The sequence below is a fragment of the Cibotium barometz genome, chromosome 21, assembly GCF_041138505.1.
Source record: "Cibotium barometz isolate CiBa-2024 chromosome 21, ASM4113850v1, whole genome shotgun sequence".
In the NCBI taxonomy this organism is placed as follows: domain Eukaryota; kingdom Viridiplantae; phylum Streptophyta; class Polypodiopsida; order Cyatheales; family Cibotiaceae; genus Cibotium; species Cibotium barometz.
Window position 1 is genome coordinate 21,914,771 of NC_141066.1, and position 19,456 is coordinate 21,934,226.

The 19,456-nt window shown below is 44.9% G+C and overlaps 1 protein-coding gene across 1 annotated transcript; it reads right to left on the reverse strand.

Annotated features, from left to right (window-relative positions):
• Positions 1–499: 499 nt before the first annotated feature.
• On the reverse strand, positions 500–19,014 carry LOC147626958 (alpha-mannosidase-like). The gene is made up of 7 exons (XM_086815521.1): positions 18,861–19,014; positions 18,646–18,736; positions 2,172–2,285; positions 1,869–1,961; positions 1,345–1,392; positions 1,181–1,249; positions 500–1,042 (listed from the first exon to the last, which is right to left on the reverse strand). Exons 1-7 carry the CDS (start codon positions 18,869–18,871, stop codon positions 851–853), a joined length of 618 nt encoding a protein of 205 aa, XP_086671647.1. The 5' UTR covers positions 18,872–19,014; the 3' UTR covers positions 500–850.
• Positions 19,015–19,456: the final 442 nt, after the last annotated feature.

Consider the following 19,456-nt stretch of genomic DNA (forward strand, 5'->3'; position numbering starts at 1 on the left):
TCATTTTTCTTTTTGTAGCGGGGAGAAAAAGAGTTGCTTCATCCGCACACACGACACTGGATTATTGGGCATTAGCCTCCCGATTAGTACCCCAGAGCTTCTCCTAGATGTGGAGTTTGAAGATGATACAATGACCTATCTATCCAGTGCACAAAACAACATTTGCAGACGCCATTGAAGAGTTTTGCTTCGCTTCTTCTGATCTAAAATAAAGAATTACCTAAGGATCTTTATTAATATACATGTAGCTGACATGGTGGATAACCCTAATGAAATTGACTCAGTCCTGTAATCACTTTGCTTTCAATCCTGAAGCTTAAATGCTAGGCAGCAAAGAAAATGATTGGAATACAAGTCAAACAACACGAGGTGCATGTAGATGTCCCCATTCACCTCTAGTCTTGCTGGCTGCTCATAAATCTGCCAAAACACGCACAAATAGCATAGCATATGAAAAATACTGTACCTGCATTCCTACCTAGCCTTAACACAACAAGAGTTTCAATAGAATGAGTGCTTGTAAGGACTGAAATACTAAAATGTAACTTTTCAGCACACCATCACATTTACTATGGTGCAGCACTATCTAATAAGCCCCAGTTTGCCATTCAAACTTAGTAAAGAGAAAGAATTAATCTTGCTCTTTTGTTTTAAAACAACAGTACTTTCAATTGGCCCTTTTGAGCGTCCATGTATATCTCTTACAGCGAGTGTTTTGGTATTCCCCATAATGGGGCTATAAAGATTACAATCTTCCTATGTACATACAAGTTTTCTGTTGGCCCGGTTAAGTTAGGTCCATAATTGGTGCAGATTTAGAACATTGAGAAGGCCCTTTTCTTGCACCTCATCACTCGAAAACAACAGAAAAAGTTCGCATCTCCATTGGTTGCAGTTCAGTAAGATACCCATTTCCAAGAAACCCTTGACTGCGAATGGGTGCCTCATCTTGAGCTGCATCATTCTCAATTTGCCATTTCAACTGTCTCATTTCCGATTTCTTTTGATTACCAGTCAGTGAGAGCTCTTCCACTGCTTTGATCTGCAAATAAAGATTAAGGCAATTACAAGATTACGTACCAGTTAAAATTAATTAAAAAAGTAGGCTGCTTGAAGTGGTGCTTTTTCAACATCCTTTAGACCCTACACATTATACTATGGTATCAGTGAGTTGACATACTGTGCGCTCCGAAAATATTTTCTGCAGATCAACTACAGCAACACTTGACATTTCATCATCTTCATCAACCTGTTACAAGAAAATTAGGCAAGACATTTTGGTAGAGCCTCCCTTCTATTTAATTGACCAAATGAAATATTACATGTGACTGCCTGTATTGATACCTCATATAAGTGGGCCAGCCTCACAAGCACGCTCGTATCATGTAATTCCTGCATCAAACAACATGGAAGTGTTGAGGAGCCTAGTAAAATAATGCTGTGAAAGAACAATTTTGATTTTGAGTTATTGGTAAATCATCACTTGAAGACCCTAAGTTAATGCCAAACATAAAAGCTTTAGAAAAGACTGGTATCAAGGCTTAACTTGAGTTTGATAAGATGGGGACCCGTAATTAGAAATGCAATGCCAGAAAGAGAGCAAATAGCTTGTTAAGCATTGTGCGTGTGTGTGTGCACGGTCCATGTCCACGTGTGCATGTGCGTGTTTGCATGCCTGCGTGGGCATGACAGTCTGTGTACCGTGGGTGCATGCAGTCCCTGTGCATGTGCACAAGTGCACGCCCCTCTGTGTGTGTGTATGCATCCATTAGCTTTTACAAAAAAAAAAAAAGCGTGTGTACGCACCTGTTCACAAGGAGAGGCAGATTTTTGGTTAAACAGAGAAAGGAGGAGAAATGGTAACAAACCTGAAGAGTAATGATGGCAATGTTTGGTGGCAATTGATATCCAGCCACCATTGCTGAATATTGAGGAATATACAACTGATCTGTCTCCCCATCCTGATTGCAAAACAATACGACGCGTTACTGTACTGAGTGGAAGTACTGAGAGAGACTGTCTTGACATCCTCAGAATAACCTTGGGCTCTGGATTGGTTATATTGAATCCCACTAATGAAACAAAATACCTATCTATATTGAAGTACTGAGAGAGACTTCCTTGGCATATTCAGAATAACCTTAGGTTAATATACAGTGTGGATGACTTACATCCACTACAGAGAAAGCAAGTTGCAAAGGAGAGAGCAGCCTTTGTATGAGGTTCCGCCGCCATAGGGCTGATTTTTTGGAAGAACGAGCATCGACAAGAAAGGTGCCTTGAATCTGCAAAAGTGACAGAAGATGTTTTTATGAGATACAGAGCTGAATGAAAAGGTTTTTCAAGTACACAAAAGACAAAAGAAAATGTGCTAATTTACAGCATATAATAAAAGCTACATCAGGACAGTGTGCCTAGAAGACTCTCAGATTTGCAAAAGTTTGATTGTCCCTCTCTACCCCTCAACTTTTGTTACCCCATTTTGGGATTAACCTAGCATCTCTCCATTACACATGAGAGAAAGCATAATAAGTGTCCTGTAATGGCACTCTAAAGGTTGTAATTATGAGAATAGCTGATTATGCCGAAAAACCGTGTAACCATTGAGTCCATCGTTTATTAAGTTTTGGGTGCCCTAGTGTGAATAAGGGCCAGATGTATAAATAACACTATTCTCATTCTGAAAGACAATCTCCCTTTGTGCCAATTGAGTTTAATCTTCTCTCCTTGCTTTCTTGTTGTCTATGGTGTGTGAGAGCGAGAGTTGAGAGGAGGCTACATTCTTGGTATATATTCCTTTCAATATCCTTGTGTGAAGCATGGCAACCTCATGGTGACAGCTTGAGGAAGAGGCAAGAGAGTAGTGCTAGCTACCACTAGCAAAGCTTGGAGTCTACCGAGATACGAGCTTGGACACCGGCAAGTACCCCACAACAAGTTAAGGTGAGCATTGTCCTTTGCATTAAGAGATGGGTGGTGTAGCCTATAACATTTTTAGCGCCGTTGCTGAGAAACGCCGGTCTTTTCTCCTCTATTTGCAATCCCTGACATCTTTTGACAAGTCTCTTTTCCCTTACTATGGCTGTTTGAAGTTGTGTGATTGGTAGAGAAGAGAATAGGATGCGGATAAGGTTGTGAAGAAAGAGGAGAAATTTTGTATTGTTTAAGCATTGAAAGTTTTCATTTGCATTTTTTGTAGGTTAGGCAATCAACTAGACTAGCATTTGCATCAATACTTGCATGGTGAGAACTCCATAATCACAGCTGTGATTGTGCAGTTGCTCACTTTTCAAAATCTCAAAAAATAAAAAAAATAAAGAGCCATTGATTCCATTGCTTGTTGGAACATTCATGTTGCAAGGAATCAAACTGAAAAATCTAAATTGGAAAAATTAAGATTTATACCCTAAAACATTGATTTTTGGGTCGAAACCTGCAAAATCCCGCTCATGTGATTCTGCAGAATGCAAAATCACGATCGTGATTTCTATTCACGGCATGATTAAGTAGTAAGGAATCCATGGAAAATCTTCTTAACGAGGAGGTGGTAGAGGAGTAGGGCACTTCTTCTCTGACCCTGTTTGGAGGGTTCATTGGTTTAGTCCAAGGAATCCTTGGATATGGACATAGCTTGAAAGGGAAGCTGTACAGGTTGCCGAGTGATAACCATTAAGCTCAGACCAAGACGTAAGTACTGAAAGACCTAGAACCATAGGACAATAACTAAGAGAGGAACCATTACCATGGATGAGCAGCTCTCAACCCACGGTAAAATATACTCCAAGAATACGAAGGAATCCTGTGAGTACCCAAAGAACAGGGGCAATGTGTTTTCCCGCTTCTAGAGAGCTGGAGATTGAGGAAAAACTGAGAGAAGCACAAGCCCAACTTAGAAGGCTTGAACAAGAAAAGACCAGCTTAGACCTCCGTAGGGAGATGGCTGAGAGGCGTGCTTATGATACGACAATATGTGTAGAGGATTCCGCTAATCTGAAGGGATTGAGGCATGAAGAGAATTTGGTGAAATGAGTTAGTTCTAGAGAGGTTGAACTAGCAAGTGAAGAAGGGTATGCCACCACTAGAGCCTATTCCGAAAGAGCCACGGGATGACCTAGCCGCTCTTGCAGCACCTCTCTCTAGAAACAAGGAATTGTCACAAGGTGATGTGGGGAAAACTTACACTAAGGCTGAGGCAGATGCAATGCTGTGAACCCCAAAATTCGAGAAGTACATGAAAGGCTTGTTGTTACAAGATGGGACCCTGGGAGGGGCGATCTTGATGGCGTAAACAGAAACACAGAAAATGTCACAATACCACCTAAACCAAGAGTACATATGAATCGACATGCTAGAGCCACAAGAGGTCAAGGTAGGAAGGGAACAGACAGGATGGGCGTATGAGCCCCCGCCAAGGTAGCCAATGAGAGTAGCCCCACAGATCCATTAAGGATGGCCAAAGAAATAGGAAGGGGGATTGGTAGGGAGTTAGGTACCACGCTGGCACCACAAAGAGCGACACCAAGCGGATTGGCCTGTAGATATTTTCCCCACGACTTGTTTTATGCACCATAAAATATGTGCCTTTCACATGTGGACCATTCAAGCAAAATCATGTGGCAAGATTAATGTCAAAGTTTTTAGGTGATGGCAATGCCATAGAACACGTGGAGATACTCGAATCGGTGTGCAAAACTTGTCGACTGATCAGTGACCAGACAAAAATACTTGCGTTTTTCCTTACACTAGAAGGAAAAGCACATCAATGGTATCAATCGCTAAAGTTGGAAGACTTAAGAGTGTATTTGTACCTAGTTTTGCACGAAGCGGAGACAAGTGGAGCCCTATTGCTCAATTTTATACCATTAAGCAAGAGGAGCATGAGTCGATGCGAGATTACATCTCTCGTTTGAAGAACCTAAACTCCAGGTGTTAACCTAGGGAAATGTTGATAGATGAGTAATTGCTACCATGCTTCCGTAGGAGAGTAAGGGATACTAAAATGCACGACTACTTGATGGCCAAACCAACATCACTTGATGATTGTTGTAAGCTAGCCATCGACTTTGAGGATAGCATGCTCAAGTTGCCACAACCTCATGATACCAAATCTGTTACTATGGTAGCTCCGTCGCATGCGCCAGGCCGAACAAGCGCGACAACCTCAGAGAGACGTATAAAGGATACGACTCTAGATGAGCTAAGCATTGCACTCCTGGATAAGATAAAGCTAAAAGAGGTAAAGGATACACCTGCGAGCCAACATTTATACCCTTGACAAGAGTTGGTGTGGTGTTCAATATGTAGGCAAAATCATACGAGCACTGAGTGTCCTCAATTGAGGCCTCACACATTGATGTATTGTGCGCACTGTATGCGACTTGAGAACCATGATACGACCATGTGTAGGTACCCACGTTTAACGCAGCAAATGCAAGTACCTCAAGTGCCTCAATTGCCTTCCACACAGCAACAGTTAGTTTTACCTGCACCACCTGGGCAAGGGCCTGCGCACCAGGGACAAATCTTTCAAACATGCAAAACTAGACAAGGGAAATGTATAGAGTACCCGAAGTACCTATACCACTGCCCGTTCTACCACCACAACCACCAGCACCTCGCATAACGTCAGTCAATCAAATGATTATTGAGGAGGCGCCGGAGGAAGGAGAATATACACGGGAGCCTCGACCAACTTTGAAGGATTTGGATGACAACTCAGAGGTAACCCCGGAGTATTTCCTAATGCAAGCAACGGAATACACCAGTGCCAGTATTCCAAGCTGCAGCACAATGGAAAGGCCGGGAGATTAATACCACTGTCAAGGACAGCACTGATGGCTGAGTGTCCTCATAAGATTAACGCAACAAACCCGCAAATTACTCAAGTCAACACACACCTTGGGTTGAGTTACATAAAGTGCGGAATTGACCATCTGATTAAGAACTGTCCTTACAAGGGTACTGGAGAGTCTTCAACAACCACCAACACAACCATAGGACTTCGAATGATTGGGGTGCGATCTAGGGCGGTGACAACACCACTCAATGTCATGACTTGTGCACAAGCATTAAAGACCCTAGAAGTCAAGGAAGAATTATTAGCCAAGCCTTCTACGCAAACAACAGGAAGAAGAAGACGGGCAAAGAAGGTGGAAAGAGGAGACTCTACGTTGGTAATTCAGGATGGTTCGGATGAAGAAACGATTGAAACCGCATCCACTGAGCAAACAAGGAACATGAGTTGATAAGAAAAGATGGGGAAGTACATAGAAGGAAACCAAATTGGTTGAAGAGCCACAAACACCAAGGGGAGTGGGTGATTACCCAAATGCCCAGAAAGAAATCGAAAAGCTAGAGGCAACACAAGTCTTAGTCTGGGAAAGTCAGAATATGATTGATGAACGGCTACAAGCTAGTCGGGCAGTTGAAACAATCTATCCTAGACAAAATCTCACGAGGGAAGCCAAATGGCTAAATGTGCCAGAGGCTGTTTCAGAACACAACGAGGGTGAAACTGACTTAGAAGAGGAAGGAAGAAACGACCTATACTCACGGATGTTTGATGAAGGAAGGATTATCCTCTTTATGATTCAGTAAATCATATTTTAGGCTTATACATTGATGAGGCTGGACAGGATCAAGCACCCAAGGATGTGGCCGGACAATCTACCTTTCTCTCTCCTAAAAATCAAGATGCCAATTGGAGTGGCTAAGAGGAAACTCTAGACTATGGACTGATCTGAAAGACTGAATGGAAGGCCGAATGCAAGCCGATCCTCCCATTAACGAAGAAATACCACTACCTCCGTGAAAGAATGAAAATATGGAGGAAGGAAGAGGTAACCTACCCGAACTTATCTAGATTCTGATAAACCAAATGGGAAAGTATTATGAGAGTGATGACACAAATGCAACACTTCTAGTGGTGCACAAGGGTTATCAAGCTCTTGCAATCCTAGATGGGGGAGCCGAAGTGAGTATCGCCACAAAACAATGTTGGGAAAAATGGAGAAAGCCAGTCTTAGAGCAGACGAACCTCATTAGTAAGATGGTTGACGGTACCATGTCACGACCCATGGGAATTCTGCAGAATTTGATGAATTTTTCAGGACATGTGGATTTATATGATGTGATTCTCGAAAGGCCTTTTATGAGAAGTGCCAAATTGATACATGATTGGGCCACAGATCACATCTATCTACAAAAGGATTCACAAATCCTGAAAGTAGAGGTGCGAGCCTGAAAGACGCATCCCATGGACCCCCTGTTTGGGAATGATTCAAAAACTATAGACAGAACTACCTTGTTGCAACTATGTACAACCCATGAACCACTAGAACCATCGCAAGAAGAGAATATCTTGTATGTTACTCTTCTGAATGATGATTTTTGCAAAAATTCGATGTATATATTGGCTACGACAGATGTCATGGGGAAGACTCGGACGAAGTTTGTAGAACCTGATGAGATGCCACTTACAACAGTACAAATGCTGGGACTCTCAATGATGAACCAGTCTGAGGAGAGCTCTTCAGATGAGCAGGGAACTGAATATGGTGAAGAGAAGAAGCCTCAATTTCAGCCGCAAAGTTGAAATTTCAGAAATGGCTGAAGAAGAAATGTTACCGAGCAAATCGCAACAAGATTCTAAGAAGAAGACCCACGGATTCACAATGGCTAAGATACGTCGAAGCTATTGAAGTTCATGAGAAATTTTCTAAGAATTGGGGCAATGAGTTAAGCAAGGTAATGTTATTGACTCCGCAAAAGCCGGAAGTAAGCCAAGATCCCACTAAGCTCTCAAGGTCAACAAGAAGAAAGCAAAACAAAGCTTTGGCTGAGGTGGAACGAGCAGCAAAAAGAGCTTTGGCAAGGAGGGAGGAGAATGACGAGGAGTCCGATCTACAGAAGGTTCCTATCCTTCGATGTTGATTAAAGGAAGGTAATTCACCTACTTACCTTCACCCAAAGGCACAACGTTTGAAGGGTGATCAAACAGAATCCTCATATGATGGACTTGCAGAGGTGAAAGAGGTGAATATTGCAGAGATTGGCGAGGACCCCAAACCTGTTTTCATTGCCACGGACCTCACTCTGCAAGAAGAAGTGGCATTGATAACTCTGTTAAAAGAGTTTAAGGACTGCTTTGCTTGGAGATATAAGGACATGAAGGGAATGCCGCTAGAAGTGGTGCAGCACACCATCCCTATCATGGAAGGTTCAAGGTCGGTCAAGTAGCGTCCATACCAAATGAATCCAAAATATTCAGCAATTGCAAAAGAGGAAATTGATAAACCCATTACTGCGAATTTCATTTATGAAATTGAACACACAAATTGGGCATCACCAATTGTGATCGTACCCAAGAAAAACGGGAAGCTTCACGTGTGTGTCGACTTAAAGAAGGTAAATGCGGCGACCTGTAGGGATCATTACCCATTGCCATTCACAGCACATTTTGGAACGAGTGGTAGGAGCTCAAGTCTACAGTTTCTTGGATGGGTTCTCAGGATACAACCAAGTATCTATTGCACCTGAGGACCATCATAAAACTGCCTTCACCACAACTTGGGAAACTTTTGCAAATAAGGTCGTGCCTTTGGATTGACCAACGCTCCCGCAACTTTCCAGAGATCCATGAATACAGCCTTTAGGGATTATCTGCAAAAATGGCTAGAGGTATTTATTGATGATCTCTATGTACATTCGCAATGGTTGGACCATCTGGTTTGCCTAAGAAAGGTGTTTGAGAGGTGTCGATTGTATTGCATATCCTTGAACCCTTTAAATTGACAATTTTGGGTAAAGCATGTAGTAACACTGATGAGAATAAGGCTAAACTCATCCTACAGCTACCACCACCCACGAATTACAACGGGGTACAACCCTTCATGCGACATGTAGGCTATTACCAGAGGTTTATCATATTTTATGCTGATATCACTAGGCCATTGTATAAGCTTTTGATTGTATTTGAATGGACCGAAGAGTGTCAGCAAGCGTTTGATGAATTAAAGAGGGCATTAGCTAGTACACCCATCTTGAGACCACCAAATTGGGAACTTGTGTTTCATGTGCATATCGATGCATCAAACTTTGCAATTTTGTGCGTTTTAGCATAGCCACGGGAGTATAAATTATATTACCCGATCTGCTTCGCAAGTCGACAGCTCAATGATGCTAATTGATTTATACCGCGATTGAAAGGAAAGGGCTAGCCATGGTGTATGCAATGAAAAAGTATAGACACTACTTGTTGGCTAGTAAGTTCTTCTTTGTGGATCATCAAGCATTATTGTATCTAGTCAACAAGCCTTCCACGACGGGCCAATTACGTGCTGGTTGTTACTATTGATGAGGTTCGATTTTACAATCACAGTAAGAAAAGGATCACAACATGTACTGGCAGATCACACCTAACGGCGAAGCTGCCACTGGTGTTGATGATGAATTACTAGATGTTGCTCTATTCAAATGATCTGGTATCAGAATAGAGCGAAAAAATCTCCGAGTATCTTGCCTACGGATTTCCATAGGACAAGCCATTAAATAAGGATAAGATGTGACGATTATTAAGTTAGCCATAAGTTAGGCAAAGATCACCCGTTGAGATGATGTATCAGGGAGGATGAATTTTGACCATCCTGGAAGAAGCCCATAGCGGAATCGCTAGAGGAAATTTTGCGAGTGAAGTAATAGCAAGGAAAATCTTGCAAGCCGGGTTATGGTGGCCAACGATGTTTGGTGATGCCATGGAATTCGTCAAACACTGTGACGAATGTCAACGCTTCCACATTTCCTATGGACAAGACAAAATGCCATTAATGATGAGGAGCTTCTTTTTTTAAAATTAAAGGTTATATTAACCTTAGTATATTAAGGTTATTTTAATAAACCTTTTTTCTTTTTCTGTTTTTCTTTGTCTGCAGGTCGACGTGGCATGCCAACAACGACTTCTCTTTTCTCCGCTGCTCTGTTCGCCACCTTGCTCATGACCACAATCTTCGTTGCATGTTGGATTGTTGCTAGCGATGGCCTCTTTCTTTCTCTCACCACCCGTCACCTCTCGATTATCTCTCTCTATTTCTCTTTCATACGACTCTCTCTCTTTCAGATAGGCTATGGATTCTCTCTCTCTCTCAAACAGACGATTGATTCTCTCTCTCTACCCAGGATCAATAAGGTGATTACCCATTAAGCTCTGATACCAATAATAAGCCCCATACATAATTGTGGCTACGGACTATTTCACGAAATGGGGCAAAGGCAAAAGCGACATGAAAAGCAGACGCTCGTACAACTGCTAATTTTTTATATGAGCACATCATATCTAGATTTGTATGTCTCCTCGAGCTGGTTAGTGATAAGGGCTCCCATTATTGAGCACTTGTTGATGGGATTTATGGTGAAATACAGTAAGTATTCACCCTACTACCCACAAGCTAACGGGCAAGCAAAAAGTACGAATGAATCCCTTTGTGGTATTCTCGCCAAAACTGTGGAAGCTAGCCGAAATGATAAGCTAACAGTTGTAATGTGGGGCTATAGGACCTCCTATATGGTAGCCACAAGACAAACCCCCTTTCGGCTTGCCTACGGAATTGAGGCAGTGATTCCTATGGAATATTTAGTGTCCAACTTAAGGATAGCTATTAAAGAACACCTAAGGGAGAATGCTCTAGCGGAAAGATTGGATGAATTAGAAAAGCTCGATGAGACGAGAGTAATCGCGCTACATGGCATGATCGTCGAAAAGGTTCGACGTAAACGGTGTTTTGACCACAACGTGAAATCTAAGGAGCTACAAGAAGGCGACCTAGTACTTATGTAGTACTTATGTAGGGGGTTGGTTCTTCCAAGCGGAAAAAACTGCAATACCCAAGGCAGGGTTAGGGCCATTCAGAGTTGCAAAACTCACCCCCCAAGGTGCAGCTCACATTGAGATGCAAGACTACATAAACAGTAGCAAACTCAAGAAATACTTTGGGTCCTTAACCCAAGACATGTTGGAACAGGCACGCAAGAAGAAAGAGGAAAAATGGAGACAAGAAAGGTTCCAAAAAGAAGCACACAACAAGGCTAAGGCCAGAGCAACCCAAGCTAAGGCCAAATGACGTGGACACACACTCCACATAAACATGGCTACTCTAACCCTGATCGAGGAAGAGGACGTTGAGACAGAACCTTTGCAGCTCAAAGTAGGACTTTCCGTGGAAGAGACCACAACTAATCTCCTTGCAATGATTGACTCAGGCGCAAGTCACAACTTGCTCTCGTATGAGAACTGGGTGAAGTTAAACAAACCCAAGTTGAAACCCACATTAGCTAGAGTTAAAAGTGTGCATGCAAGAACCATAGGAGCTTTGGGTTGTTTGAAAGTTAATATTTCCACCAAAAATAATTCTTGGCCGTATAAGGCTTTTGTCATGCTTGCAGGTGCATTAGAAGAAGAGATGTTGCTCGGGCAAAGCTGGATCTCTGTTGTGAATTGTGAAGTCAATTGGGAGTAAAGGATTGCCCACTTAACAGCAGGGGACTACAAATACACATTGCCACTATAGAGTACCATAGCAACCGCCTGCAATTTCAAAATTGAGCCACCACACTCATGCACAATGCTACTATGTCTTCCGGCACCTGAGGCACCAAAAGTGTTCAAGAAAGAGACAATAACTGGGACAGATAAAGGCTACAATTCCACTCCATAGCGAAAGTTTCAGAACCGGCAGCCTCATGTCCAATGCTATTGGGTTCCCAAAAGGCTAATGAAAGCACAAGGGTACTATGAAAGAAGCACGCAAATGTGGCTACCCAAGTCACGAAATCTTGTGGCAAAGCCTTCTATGCACAAACCTCGTCCACAACCACCAATCATCCCAATCACCACGACCAACCTAGCCATGAAAAGGGGTAACAGAAAAGGAAGGCCAAAATGGGTACCACCCAAGAATACCACTCTACCATATCAAGTGACAAAACAGGTATGGGTACCCAAGCTAAGATCCAATTTAAAGCCCAACCCCACTAAATCAATTAGCAAGACCAAGCCTCGATGGGAATGGGGACGAACGTTAACTTTGGTATCCAGCCCGCTTGGAGAATGCCATTCCTCGCCATAAAGAATATGCAGACATCTACATGGCATCTCCACGGCATCTACGTATGGACCCCCTGCATATGCCCATCAAAAGAAGATTCACACCCAAGGAGTCCCACGAAAGGTGTACTCATGACTCGCATTTTGTTTACAACTTTCCCTACTTCGAGCGTAGCACTTTTGAGTCTCTTAATCAGCAATGCCAGTATATGCTCACCATGGTCCATGCGTGGTAGGTTATTTCCGATCCACCAATTATAGCCACAGTCAGTCTTTTTAGTCTCATAATCCTTCTCATGGACATTCAAGACGATTACGTCTATAGCTATAACAGAGAAGGTATGCGCTTTGATCTCAACAAGGGGCCCCCCAATAGTGGCATAATGTATTATTATCATTCGCCTCTGCTACCTTCTCTCTTATATACACAACATTTGAAGACATGATCGACACAAACTTCTGGCCATCTTTGTACTTCTTGTTCCCTACGCTACGTGTTCTCTTGACACAAAAGAGCCACTACAAGGAATACTTGGGACAGCAAGCCCTGCGCCAATAGATTTCAAGGACAGACTTTGGATCAGGTGGGGATGGAGGTAATGTTGCCCCATTTTGGGATTAACCTAGCATCTCTCCATTACACATGAGAAAGAGCATAATAAGTGTCACGTAACGGCACTCTAAAGGTTGTAATTATGAGAATAGCTGGCTATGCCGCAAAGCCATGTAATTTTTAACCATTGAGTCCATCTTTTATTAAGTTTTGGGCGCCCAAGTTTGAATAAGGGCCAGATGTATAAATAACACTAGTCTCTAATGAAAGACAATCCCCCTTTGTGCCAATTGAGTTTAATCTTACCTCCTTGCTTTCTTGCTTGTTGTCTATGGTGTGTGTGTGTGTGTGAGAGAGAGAGAGAGAGAGAGAGAGAGAGTTGAGAGGAGAGCGCTACATTCTTGATACATGTTACTTTCATGCTTGTGTTCTTGAGTGTGAGAGTTGAGAGGAGTGAATGTCCTTGTCTGAAGCATGGCATCCTCATGGTGACAGCTTGAGGAGGAGGCAAAAGAGTGGTGCTAGCTACCACTAGCAAAGCTTGGAGATACGAGCTTGGACACCGGCAAGTACCCCACGACAAGTGAAGGTGAGCATTGTCCTTTGCATTAGGGGAGGGGTGGTGTAGCCTATAACAACTTTGAAAGCTTTTCATGTAGCAATGGCAGCTGGACTTCCGAGATACATGTATCCACCACTAGCGCCAATGGAGGAGGTTGGACTTCTGAGGCACCACATATATCCACTAGCCCCTCGGGGACATGCCATCTCATCACACATGGAGTAGTTTCACAAGATGGGCTGCATGTCTGTCTCAAACCACCCCTCAACCTGCACCGTGATAGAGTGGTAGGGGCCAGAAAACTGGATGAAGGCATACTAGAACTGCCTGAGTAATAATCCATCTCAAGTGGGGTCACCCTTTTGTTGACTTGAAAGTTGAATTAGGCCAGTGATTCAAGAACTATGTACTTACTGCAAAGTTACTATTCCTCTCTAAAATCCAGTTGCATCTCTTTTTTGATGCATCTTTTATTTAAGAAAACCTTCTCCTTTCAGAGGGTGCAATACAAAAATCTGCCGATAGGTGCAATACAAACCTGCCCATCACAAAACTGAAAAAATGAAGGGGGGGCTTCTTCCATGGTTGGCCACACTTGGAAGGAGGCTACATCTGAAGGATGGGGGGGGGGGCAGGGGGAGGGGGAGGGGGGCACAAACAGGTGGCATATAATGCAAGATGACTGTGCCCTCCTTCTTGATGAAGAAGAGTCCGGTGCTCCAGGTGTGGTAGAAGGCTGCCCGCTGTCTTCGCATGCGCAATGAGTCCTTTGCCCTGCGCTCCAGGTACCCCCATAGGGAGTGAATGAGATCAACCCTGATAGCTTGAATGGTCTCCACTGAGGGAGTTGACTGGCCTGCAATAGTCTCACTGTAGCACGCTCACCAAATGTGTGAGGTGGCTAGGCTGCAGATGAGCTCCCAATGCTGGCATGTGCTAGTCTTCAGGGTCCATCCCCATTCCCTCGCTACAGCCTGCACCCCCCCTCCTCTCGCCATCCCTACCCTGCTGCCGCATAACCCTCGCCATCTGCCTCCATCAGAACCCACTGCAGTTCTTTCCGCACCCCCCCCCTTTTTCCTGCGCTTCCATCAGCCCTCCCCTCCGTCGTCGTTGGCTCCTCCCCCCTCGTTTCTTACTTCTGTCGCCGCCTCCTTCCCTTGGCCACCCCCTTCTTTCCACCGCCTCTTCCTCCCTTTTCCATCATGGCTCCACACTGCCTTCCTTTTGTTCGACGTCTTCCTCACAATTCGAAGCTCCCGCACCATCTCCTACCCCCTGGTTTGCGCACCTCACGTGAAGGCAAGGGCTTGGTTTTTCCTTTTGTGGTACGGTGTTGCCACCTTTGCTGTTTTCCATCAGGAGGACTCCATGGCACATGCTCCGACAACCCTTACCGCGCCCCTCCCTGCCCGTCTTTTTCTGAAGTGGACCTCCAGCTCCTCACAACGATAGCTGCATCCCTTGAGGCCTCCACATTGGTATGCAAGCTAGTTGGCAGCCGCCGGGCGCATGGACAGCTCAGGGATCTTTTGCACGCTAGCCTCATCGGTGAGCCTGGAAGGATCATTGATATTCATCCTCTAGGCATGTATAGTATATACTACAATCAATCTCCACCACCTATGGGGCTGCCTCTCTAAATTACTGAAGCAAGTCTCAGATTTGGAGTTGGTGAGGAGAGTGTGACCTCTCCCTACAGGAGGCTTACAAATCGGAAGACAATATACTCATATTTAGAACAATTAATTTAATTGATATTAAACAATGGAAACAACATCAGTAACATAAATATTGGAAATACTGAAAATACAAATGACACTAGCACTGGAGCCGGAAAGGGCTGCCTCCCCCCCCCTCAATACTTTTTGTATTTCTTGGAGTATTTATATTTGAAGTGTCACAGGCCTGATAGGCCAGATTTCTCCACCAGGGAGTGAAAACAACCAAACAAATTGGTTCAAGTCGATGAAGGTGTGTTGGTCGGAGTAGTCTCAAGTCACATGCTCATTCCCACCTTCACTGGGTGCACACCTGCCTTTCACTAGTCTTCCAGGACCGTGCACAAACAGGCACGCCCGTACTAACGCAAGCACAGTTGTATACCGCGGAGGGAACGTTTCCCGGTTCTCCCATTTAAGCTTTGTACCCGGTTTTTCCCCTAGGTTTTTGGCTAACCTTCACTAGCCCTCTGATCCTGAGGGCGCGGTTAGCACACACACACAGGGGAATAACAAACCAACAAGAGAACTTCCAAGGAATGGAAATGAAAAAAGAAATTCCCTGTTCCTGCACTACACAAACTTGTAGAACTTGAAATTAAATTAAAAAAATTAAATTTTACATAAATTTAAACATAGCACCTAGAGTTTATTGTTGCAGATAAAACAATGGAAGAGTCCTTCCTCTATTTTGGAGCCTCATACTTTGGTTTCATTAGCAACAGTTTGAACAACTAGAAGGCTGTAGATAAGTCCATTTGCATCACCATAGGCAAGTAGATCAACATCACCAGGTGTACACAAGCCAGGAGCAGCAGGACTAAAACTGAATTTGTATGGGCAGCAGGTACAGTTGACATTAGGCTGCAGGTACTGCACAGTCAGCAAGTACAATGGGTACTGCTGGTACAGCCAGTACAGATGTAGGTACAGCTGGTACATGTCTATGTGCAGCCCTGCAGGCAGGTACAGATGCAGGTACAACAAGCGGGTGCTGCCTTGCAGACAAGTACAACTACAGGTACAATAGAGGCAGCAGGTTCAGTTGGCAGGTACAACAGGGCAGCCAATTCAGTTTGCAGGTACAAGAGGGCAGCCGGTACAGTTTGCAAGTGCTGTAGCTACCATAGGGGCAGCCGGCGTGTACCAAGGAGGAGGAAGAGAACCAGGCGATGAAGGCAAGAGCATGGAGACACGCAAATAAGTCATGCAAAAACAAATTTATGCATGCAGGCATAAATGCATGTGCACATATAATGGACGAAATCTCCCTTTCATGAAACTTGTACAAGAAGTTCCGGTCGGGCACAAAACTAGCGCGACATAAATATAAAAATATGTCCTGGTCTTCCTATGGAGTGATAGTCCCATATAGGTAAGATGCCATCCTGGTCATACACGAGTGGCACCAACAGGCTCCCGTCCATTCAGCAGGAAGCAAGTCACACACAGGTGGCACGAAATTGGTTCCCGTCCATGTGACGCAGCACTGATCACACATGGGTGGCACTTATTTGGCTCCCGTCCTTGTGACACCAAAAGACTGGCCCTTTCACATGGGACACTGGCCTGGCCCCATGTGAACATGGCACAAATCTGGCCGTTCTATGGAGTGACAGTCCCATAGAAGTGACTCCAGAAATGGAGATGGACCAAATGGTGATAGAGAGGGTCTGTGTAGCCAGTAGTGACAACATCTAGCTCTCTGGAAAGACTGTGCTCTCTCTTGGAGGACTTCCCAGGTACGTGATGCGAGTTTGTCAAGTTTGAGGGGTGCTTGCTCCATGGGGACGTCTGGCTCAAAGCGTGGGACATATTCGGCCTCTCAATGAAACCATTCCCAGTGACCCTCAACAAATGCTTTCTATAGTGATAAAGCTTAAGAGAAAGCTCAATCGGGGATATCCATGCTTACTTTGTATGAAGTCTAGTTGGATGCAGGCCTTAGAGAGATCAACAGTTTGTTGCAGGAGGCCACACAGAGCAGACTGGCTGACTTCAGAGAGGAGGAGAGGAACATCCGTCGGAGCCTTTGTCTCCCTGCAGCAACGGCTTCGGGAGAGTACCTCGGATAGCTCGTGGATTGAGGCCCAGATGGCTGCAGCCCATGTAGAGCTTACCTCCATTGAGGAGCAGAGGGTGGAGTACATATAAAATGCTAGAGCTTCCTTTTGGACCCAAGTGGAGGGTGGAGTAGAGACACCATGCTAGAGCTTCCTTTTGGACCCAGGCAGGAGACAGGTTCACTGGAGATTTCTTTGAGATTACAGGCCTACACAAGTGGAGGGATGGTATCCACAGATTGGGAGGCCAGGATCCATCCATAGTTGCTAAGTGCAAGCCATTGCCATGCTACAGGGGCTACGTCTTCCATCTGCTCCTGGTAGTAACTGCGTCCAAGAGGGGCTTGCCGATGAGGCCACCCTGCAAGAGATCCCTGAGCTGTCCGCGTGCAGCCCACAATCTTGTAAACCAAAGTGGAGGCCTCTAGGCAAGTGACTGTCGATGCCAGGAGCTAGAGGTCCGCTTCAGAAAAAAGATGGGCAAGGAGGGGCAGCCTCAGTCAGGGTTGTCAGAGGAGCAGCTTCCATGGAGTCCTCCTAGGGAGTAAGGACCAAAGGCAGTGCAAACCAAGTCACTATCCTGGAAGTCTCCCAAGAAACACTGATGTCGTATGTGACCTAAATGTCCCCCACAATCTGAGAGTGTAAAGCTAAGGTAATGGCCACGTCATTCCAAGCTGTCCCTGGAGCCATGCTCAGGAGAAAGGAGAAAACCACCGCTCCAATGCATCGGCAAGGGTGGGGCGGGTGTGGTGCACATGAGTACGTTGACCCAGAGGGACACCAGATCCTCAGAGAATTCTCCCGCCTCCTGACAGGAGGAGGCATAATCCACTGGGTATCCCATGCACAAGTTCCAACTGGGAAAAGAGCAATAAACCTCAGACCAGGAAGAACTAGGATCTACGCACGCAGAAAGGGATGGAGGAGGACGGGTGAGGTGGAGGAGAAGCGCAGGAAAGCTAGCAGGGAGGGGCGGGTGCATGCGGGGGCGAGAGATGAGAATGCATGCGGGGGGCAGAGGCGCTGGGAGGCAGGGTGCAGGAAAGGGCTGGGCAACGGGAAGAAGCAAAAAGTTTTTTTTTTTCTTTTCTTTTTTTTGGGGGGGGGGGGGGGGGTGGGGTGTTGCCTTCAAGGGAGCGCAGCAGGGGGCGGAAGCGCAAGGGCGAATGGCGGGGCTGCCTGCTGTGAGGGAGCGCAGCAAGGGGCCGAACGCAAGGGCAAATGGCGGGGCTGGCGAGGGGAAGGGCTCACAGGCTAGGGTTAAGCGCGAGGGAAAAAGGGCCGGGGCCGGGGGGCGTGGGGGGGGGGCGTGGGGGGATGTGGGGGGGTTGAGAGGCAGGGCTGGAGAGGCGAAGGGCTCACAGGCTAGGGTTAGGCACAGGGGGGCTTGTCCAGGCTCAGGTGGGAGCTCCAGCTCAATCTTGTTTCCAACCCAACAAGATTCTCAAAGGTTAATTGTTGCCTTTCTTTACATTCAAGAAAAGTAACTTTGAGCTGTCCTGCATGTCTCTTCAGTACCCATTTGTTGTTGTATCCATTAGACTTCACTTAAACAAGTTAAATAGTGATTCGGATGACAAGTCCAATAAAATATGCCTTGTATCCAAGCTGAATTTGCATTCAAGCGCTCAGGGTATACAACTTACAATGAGGCCTTCACACTCATTGGCATCACCCAAACATGTAGTCTCATTCAATGGTTCAGCAACCCCTTTATTGTCATCGTGCAGCAATCTCCTGCACGAAAATCCCAGAGTTGCAGATCAAAGCATGGACCATGCATATAAAGCCAGGCAAACAGTTAAGCCTCCAAAACCAAAAACCAAAAACCAAAACGAAAAAAAAAAAAACTGTGGATGACCTGTGCAACATGAGCTCGAGTTCTCCATCAACTATGCTAGAACCACCAATGGCACGATCAACTAAAATTGAAAAATCTGTGGTATTGTCTGTAAGGTAGATTCCAGAATTGAGCTGCAAAACAAGGGCTACAAATCAGTTTCTGATTTCTTTTACTACCCAATCACATACACAACATGGTAAGATTATAAGGTACCAATCAGCATTACTTATTAGAGGTTTACCACCGAACATTAGTATCCAGGAGTTAAAGAGAGCACTGCTGCAAGAAAGTTCATCACTTTAAAAGAGTTCAGAAGTTATAATTCGCAGAATGAATAATTTGGTATGCCACAAAGCAATGCACATTCAAGATACACAATGGCCCTATGGAAAACAATGATTTGTCGGTCTTTGTACGGTCAGGCGGGTGATTTGGAGACCAGGCACTCTCATCAATAGAGGCTGAGCACAAAGCTGCATGCTTTGCATCACATGAGGCATTGTGGCTCAGAAGGATTCTACAAGATATGGGTGTGGTGCAGAAGCAGCCTACAACACTACCATGTGACAACCATAGTTGCATGGCCATTGCTTAGAATCCTATGTTTCATGCTC

Excerpts from the sequence above, each read along its gene's own strand:
- LOC147626958 (XM_086815521.1), bottom strand. Across the intron at positions 1,393-1,868 it reads TTGCCATCATTACTCTTCAG|GAATTACATGATACGAGCGT; the intron begins GTTTGTTACCAT and ends TGTTTGATGCAG. Across the intron at positions 1,250-1,344 it reads GGCTGGCCCACTTATATGAG|GTTGATGAAGATGATGAAAT; the intron begins GTATCAATACAG and ends TTCTTGTAACAG.